This window comes from Zalophus californianus, chromosome 5 (genome assembly GCF_009762305.2).
Source record: "Zalophus californianus isolate mZalCal1 chromosome 5, mZalCal1.pri.v2, whole genome shotgun sequence".
Lineage (NCBI taxonomy): Eukaryota > Metazoa > Chordata > Mammalia > Carnivora > Otariidae > Zalophus > Zalophus californianus.
In genome coordinates this window covers 126,831,680-126,839,100 of record NC_045599.1, presented here as the reverse complement: position 1 = coordinate 126,839,100, position 7,421 = coordinate 126,831,680, and the positions used below count along the sequence as shown (strand labels likewise).

The window sequence follows — 7,421 nt, the reverse complement described above, 5'->3', positions numbered from 1 at the left end:
GAGGGGACGAGGCCCTTCCACATCGGGGTGGGTCACGTCAGCATCAAGAGGGCAACAGGGTTATCCCAAAATGAGGAGGAATGACTTATTCTCAGCTGCGAGGGCTTCATCTTTGCCAAGGACCTGGTTCTTTCCAAAAGCTTCTAGTTGACTCACCTCCCACTCAGTTGCTTTCTTGGGTTTTAACCGAATTTCATACTGGAGTGTGAGCCAACCAGATCTAACGTCAACCAGGGTAGGTGGGTACCATTTCATCCACAGATATGGTTTTTTGTCTTCTGGCTGTTTTAATTCCACAGTTAGGTTCACAGGAGGGTCTGGTTCAACTGTAGACAGGAAAGAAACTCCACATTTAGTAAAAGTGGTATCTGAACACAGAACTGTATGACTTAGAGGCGGCTCTCTCTGCTGTTTCACTCCACCGTGGTTATGAGACTCTTGGCATTTGATATCAGATGCTGGTCAGCAGAACTGGGGTTAGGTTGAAGGAAGCAAGATGCAAAATTTAAGAAGGCACAAATGGCCAAGAGGCACAGGAAAGAGGCTCAAAAGTCATTGAGACATGCAAGTCAAAACCACAATGAGATACCATTTCATACCTGCTAGGATGGCTAGAATTCAAAGAGTGAAAAATAATAAGTGTTGGTGAGAACACTGGAGAAATTGGAACCCTTGTCCATTGTTGATGGGAATGTAAAGTGGTACAGCCACTGTAGAAAAGTCCGGAAGTTACCTAGAAAGTTAAATGTGGTATTACCATGTCACCCATCAACTTCACTCCTATGTATATACCCAAAAGAATTGAAGGCAGGTGTTCAAACAAAAACTTGTACCTCAGTGTTCATAATACATTATTCAGAGTAGCCAATAGGTGGAAACAACCCAAATGTCCATCAACTGATGAATGGATAAATAATATCCATATCATGGAACACGATTCAGCCACAGAGGGAAGGAAATACTGATACATGCTAGAACATAGATGAATCTTGAGAACATTATGCTAAGTGACAGAAGGCAGACACAAAAGGCCACATACTATATGATTACAGAATAGGCAGATCTATAGAGAAAGAAAGCAGACTAGTGGTTGTTCTGGGGCTGGGATAAAGCGGGGAATCCAGAGTAACTGGTTAATGGGTATGAAGTCTCCATTTGGAGTGGTGAAAGTGTTCTGGAACTAGACAGTGATGGTTGCATAACTGTGTGAATGAACTAATACCACCGGATTTCACATTTTAAAATGGGTAAAATGGTGAATTTTATGTTGTGTGTATTATGCCACACACACAAAAATAAGGAGGCACTTACTCTCAGGTTCCTTTAAGTACAGGTCTGTGAGTAGCCCGTGAAGAGTGCCTTGGGTACCAGCTTGTCTTACCCTAATCTCAGTCCTGCTGGTCAGTAATATTTTCTCGATTCATTTATTACCTCCCCAAGTCAGTGTCCATGCCGGGGCGGGGGGGGAGGGGGATGTGAGTGTAATTGTAGTATATTTAGCATTATAACATACAGTTGCCTAAAAAAGTGAACTTTAGAAAATTTGCCACTAATCCTAATGCTTATATGTTACTAAGTAAATGTCTAAGAAAGATCATTTTATATATACTTACTAAACAAACTTACTAAACATCATCTGTATACTGAGAAATGCCTCTGATCAAAAACCACTGGTACAAAACTGCCAGCAAAATGTTTAGGATGAATCCTTGAAAGCACAGTTTCTCAACCTCAGCATTATGTATCTTGGACCAGACTCTTCTTCATTGGTGGCTTGTGGTGGGTGGGTGGGGTGCCGTCCTGAGCACTGTAGGCTGCTTAACAGCATTTCTGGCCTCTACCCATTAAATGTCCGTAATACCCTGAGAGCTCTTCCCTCGGTTGCAATGATCAGAGATGTTTCCCATCATTGCTAAACATCCTGGGGGAGGCAACATAGCCCCGAGTTGAGAATCACTGCTTTCAAGCATCTTCAACATTGCTAAATGTAATTCAAGGGCAGTAGCAACAAGAACAAGAACAAAATCTATTTCTGAGAGATTATCTGCCAGTATTGTCATTCTGAACTGTGGGTTCTCACAGGATGAGACTCAGTCTGATCGAAAATGTACTGTGGTTAATACTGATTAAAAAAAAAAAAATTTTTTTTTTTTTTTTTTTTTTTTGAAGAGAGTCCCAAGCAGGCTCCACACCCAGCTCAGAGCCCGACATGGGGCTCGATCTCACAACCCTGAGATCATGACCTGAGCTGAAATCGAGAGTTGGACATAAACTGACTGATCCACCCAGGCACCCAACACTGATTTTTAGATGAATTCTATGGCATCAACATAGAATTCCTGTCATCAACACTGTATGATGTAGGGTGATATGAGAGTTCCATAAACCCTTCTTTCATTTTTTTGGAAAATACAGCCCAACAATTTTTCACCAGAGAATTTGTTTTCCAGAGCTCATGTGAAATTGATGCCCTCATTGATTTCACTTTTTAAATGCACTACTCTTTAGTGATTCCGTTTTTTGTGACTACGTTCATTGTAGCAATGGTTCATTTCAGAACGTTTTTCGCTTTTGTTGTTTTGCCCTCATATGTTAAATCCGTAAGAGAGAGCCCACGACAAAGGAATTATTTGGCATTTAGCATCTTCAAGACTTTGTATCTCAAGTAATTTATATGACTAGAATTTATTTTATTCCTACTTGCCATTGGGGTTGCTTTTCTGAGTTTCTTAAACTAAAATCACATTCAGTTTCCACCCCCAGGCTCATTCCAGTGATTTGCTGCAAGAGAAATTGTTCAAGTGTGTACTGGTTGGTACTGGAAGCTTTTCTAGTTTTTAGGGATAAACCACTGATAACATGCCATTGGGATGATATGCAAGGGAACACTTCAGAATCCTAATCTGATTTTCCTTACTGAGTGGTGTTAGGTAAATCCGGAAGACTTGGGTAAACATGAACCTAATTAGCTATTCCCTAGATTATTACCCAAGATGAGGGCTGAACCCTGGCCTGGCCAAGCCATCTCTTGTCCTAAAATTCCCTCTGTCATCCCCGCCACACCATCCAGGCCACTACAGTGATGCCTAATTGCCCTGCAGCTCGCTGTTGATCATGCAAAGCCAGAAGCAGCGTTTGGGTTGACTTCGTTTTACTTTGCTAATGACTTCTCCAAACATTGTACTTGTGACCTTGGCCTTCAGCCTGTTGTTCAAGTAGTAGTATTTACTCCTCACATTATTTTTTTATTTTTATTTATTTATTTATTTATTTATTTAAATTAAAGATTTTATTTATTTATTTGAGAGAGAGAGAATGAGAGATAGAGAGCACGAGAGGGAAGAGGGTCAGAGGGAGAAGCAGACTCCCCGCCGAGCAGGGAGCCCGACACGGGACCCGATCCCGGGACTCCAGGATCATGACCTGAGCCGAAGGCAGTCGCTTAACCAACTGAGCCACCCAGGCGCCCACATTATTTATTTTTAAAATAATAGCTCCAGTTGCTAAGAAGCACGTGTATATTGAGAATTGAATTTGCGGGAAATCGGTTTGGTGCAATCTCTGTGGGTGCAGAAGCAGATGAACACCTTCTAGGAGCTGCTACTCCATGGAGCAGCTCTGTGTTCCATCAGGAGGGAGAAAATAAGGGAGAAGGGGACATCGGTTGCAGGAGGAGAGCTGGAGGGAAGGAGTGATAAGGGACATGTAAGTAGAGCATTCCTTCTGGATGCAAAAGGATGAGAAGAAGGGTCAAGGGAGAGCACAGAAGCATAAGGATCCCAAGCGCCAGTCCTACTGCCGTGAATGATTTGATAAAAATTGGTTTGAGAAACTCAGTTGAGAAGGATATTGTAAATTCTCTGATCTTTCTTTTTGGGGTTGCAACCAAAAGCCAAGAAGACTCGAATTGAGCTTGACTATTGGTAAATCCATAACTGAATAACAAATTCCTTACCCGTTGCCCTTCCCCTTACCTATGTAAGTCACGTCCACATAACGTGGGTCCGAGGAACTGCTTCCCATCTGGTTTGTGGCATTTATCGTGATGATGTACATTGTCCATATGGAGGTGTGCTTCTTGTTGAAGTAACAGGAATTGGGGCCACTGGTTATGTAGTCTGGACATTCGTGTGTGATTGTCTCTCTGCAATGAGTAATATATTAGCAGCGAATAAGAACGTAGTAAACAGAGTTTAATCTCCTGAGTAGATTAGTAACACTGGCTTTTGGGGATCAGACATTCAGAACGCAAGAACCAGAGTGAGGAACAGCTCCCCAAACTTCTGTGTCCTGCCCAGGTCAGCCAGGGGTGAGACAGGGAAGAGGGTGCCGGAGATGGTGGAAGGGTTACGTGAGGTCCTCAGTGACTCTGCTGCTCATCAACACCTCCCTTCGATAGGTTTTTGTGGGCTTTGGGATATATGCCCCCTGCCAATAAATGCTTGAGCTCTCCGATGGCCAAGGCACTGCCCTACCCAGGGAACTGCCGCTGGTCATCTCAGGAAATGTGACTCTCCCCTGTACATACACCCTGGGGGGCCGTGCACAACGCACCACTTATTGTGCACATGTGTTGAATTACATTTCATTAAAAAAAGATGAAAGAGGGTAAGCATCGCCCTCAGTATATTTCAGATTGCCCTAAGTCAGCAACAGAGTAACATGACTAAGAAAGGGGCTGTTTCAGGATCAGGTGGCCTCATTAGGCTGCTCACATGTAGACATCAGGGCCTCAACGCAAGACACAGCACAAGGTGTGAAGGCTTATTTCATTTTGGTGGCCAGTTTGAGTTCCTGAACTCTGTTTACATGATACTCCTCCAGGTCCCAGAAGGGATGACAGCGTTGTGTCCAACAAAGTGCCGTCTTTGGGATGTGGTCAGCTGTTGCAACCGGTAAACGTTTTCTTCCCTGGGGAGGGATACAGCCCTCCTGGGCTTTCCAGGATGGTTTCATTGTGAGTAAAACAAGGTCCTCACCCAGAGATGACCGTGTTTAGCCCTCGCTGCAACCCTAGCTCCAAATATGCCCTCTGGAAGATCAGAGATCCTGGATCAGCAAACGCGAAGGAAAAAATCCTTACCTTCCTTGGCTTATAGGGCTCTTTCTTGGTCATAAGGATTACATGATAATCCTCTGAGATTGCAAAAGTAACAAATGGCACAAGGTTTACGTCTAAAAGTAACTGGCATTTAGGAAAGATTCATATGTGACCTTGGGATACAACCTGACCTTGGGACAGACACCGGGAATAATGCTGTACTATATTGCTGGGGTAGCAGATGACCTTATACACATGGGGAGAGCTCTTCAAGGACATTAACAGGAGATTGTAGGCATGGGCAGTGAAGTTCTTTTCCCCGGTGGTAGGAGCCTTACTCATGCCAATCCAGGGGACTGTGGGTAACTCTAACTTCAGGCCAGGAGATTGAGAGCAGTCATGCGGCAGTTGATAGGAGAGAAGAGAACATTTTACCCTTCCTTGTGGTACATCAGCGTGTAATTAGTAGGAAGTCCTCCGTCTTCCCCAGGTTTCCACCAGCAGGTGAATGTTTCCTTTTCAGGAGAACGACATTTCAAGATCTCAGGTTTTCCAGGAGGTGATTGTCCTAGAAAAAGCCAGAAGTCACTGAGGAACAAGGTGCATTCAACCATCAGACCCTCCTGCCGGTGACAGAAGCAGACTGATGGGACAAGGTCAGTGATGAGGTGTGAGGGGGCCGAAGGGGGCGGTGCTCAGAAATGCCAGCAACATGCCTCTGTGGGCTGTCCTGATGTTGGCAGGACTGAGAGAGAGGGAGGGCTGTGTGTGTGTGTGTGTGTGTGTGTGTGTGTGTGTGTGTGTGTGTGTGTGTCCTGTGAGGTAGAGATGGCCACTAACCAGGATGCGTCATTAACTGTAAAATTCCAACAGAGTGAACAGCAAGGGTGAGCTGGATGCATGTGGACTGAAGAGTATGTGGCCCTTCCGCAATCCCAGGGTCTATGCAGCTGACATCCTCCCACAGCAGAAGGGTGACCATGAAAAGAATTCTGCCCCAGGCACAAGCATCCCGGGGCACTTTGTGGACACAGTGCTCTCTGGCACTTCTCCATCTGCTCACGACTCTCCATTTTCCTGCCCTTCCCATACAATTAACTCAATCTGGGACCTTCTATTTTCTTTTCTCTGCATCATTGACGCTCCTTTGGCTGCTCCCCTCCCTTCCCCTCACCTGTCTTCTCCCTTCCTTCCTGTTTCCCTTCCCTTTTCCTTGATTCCGTTTGGCTTGGACCTCTGACCCAGTCTCACCATCTAGCTCCCCCTTCCCCTGTCCCCGTTTCCGATTCTTGTTTTTTAGTCCTTTTGTGGTCTTATATTTCCCTCTTTCCCCTTGGGTCCTTTTGTGGTGAGGTGGCAAAGGGCTTCCTTGTAGTTCTCTGGTTCTTTTTCTAGGGGGGGAGGCGTGGTAAGAGGTGGGGGAGTGGCTAGCTGCTCTCCTGGTTACCAGCTACCATTATTAGCCGAGAGCCGTATCTCATCCCAGCTGGAAGCTAGAAGGTCTGAATAAGGTGATGGGGAAAGTACGATGTCAAAAGGGTGGGGTTTTCCAGTTGCTGAATCCCCAAAGCTCTTGGTGACCTGGCCCCCTTTCCTCCTCCTTGTCTGTCAGATCCAAAGAGGAAAAGGGTGGCCCTGGGCATTTGCCTTGTGCTGCTAGGCAGGACCCCCATTTTGCCCATCCACGTAACTAACCCCAGGTGATCTTCCTTTTGGCTGCGTTGGATGCCTGACTGTTTAGTTCAGAAAATCAGCAGCAGAGAGGAGAGCTTTTGAAAGGTATCAGTCCCAGCAATTCAGGGGTGTTCTCTCTGTTTTCTCTTATACTTGTCTCCCCCGACCCCTTCCCACTGGTTCCTGGCCAGAACTTCTCTCTGAGCACCAGATCAGGAAGATCAAGTTTGGAGGAGAACATACATGGGAAGAGGGGACACCAGGCGAAACTGGCCAGGAAGAAGTTCATGGAATGATACGATGCAGTGCACAGGCTGGGGCTGAGGACAGTAGGCTGATCGTGTCGCTGGGGGCTAAGCTACCCTCTGGCTCCCAGCCACCCTGAAAACCATCAAAGAATTATAGGAAACCTTGAAACTCCATGCCAGCCAGCCTGGGGTTAGGTCTGCCAAAATTTGTAACATTGTTTATGCTCCAGGGCAAATTTCTTTAGGATAATCTCACAGGTTGAAGTGATTTGTTTGTTGTGTTTCGTTGTGGCTGGGGACGGAGCATGTGGGACAGAAAGAAAAGTTAAAAAAAAGACCAAACCCAAACCCTATGGCTCAATAATGAGCATCCTCAGAAGCCAATTAAGGCAACTGTTGATTATTTGAGTACCTAAAAGTTTCTCTGTGGATTACGCTGATCTCTGCTCTCTTTTTTC

The 7,421-nt window shown here is 45.4% G+C and overlaps 1 protein-coding gene across 7 annotated transcripts in view; it reads right to left on the bottom strand.

Annotated features, from left to right (window-relative positions):
- The window catches only part of PRLR (prolactin receptor), a 172,344-nt gene that overhangs the window by 13,894 nt on the left and 151,029 nt on the right, over positions 1-7,421 (bottom strand). For all 7 annotated transcript variants that reach the window (XM_027605811.2, XM_027605813.2, XM_027605810.2 and 4 more), the window contains 3 exons: positions 5,477-5,609; positions 3,975-4,144; positions 157-326 (listed from right to left, as the gene is read on the bottom strand). In XM_027605811.2, coding sequence (XP_027461612.2) covers positions 157-326; positions 3,975-4,144; positions 5,477-5,609 — 473 coding nt within the window. The remainder of the gene's footprint in view (positions 1-156; positions 327-3,974; positions 4,145-5,476; positions 5,610-7,421) is intronic.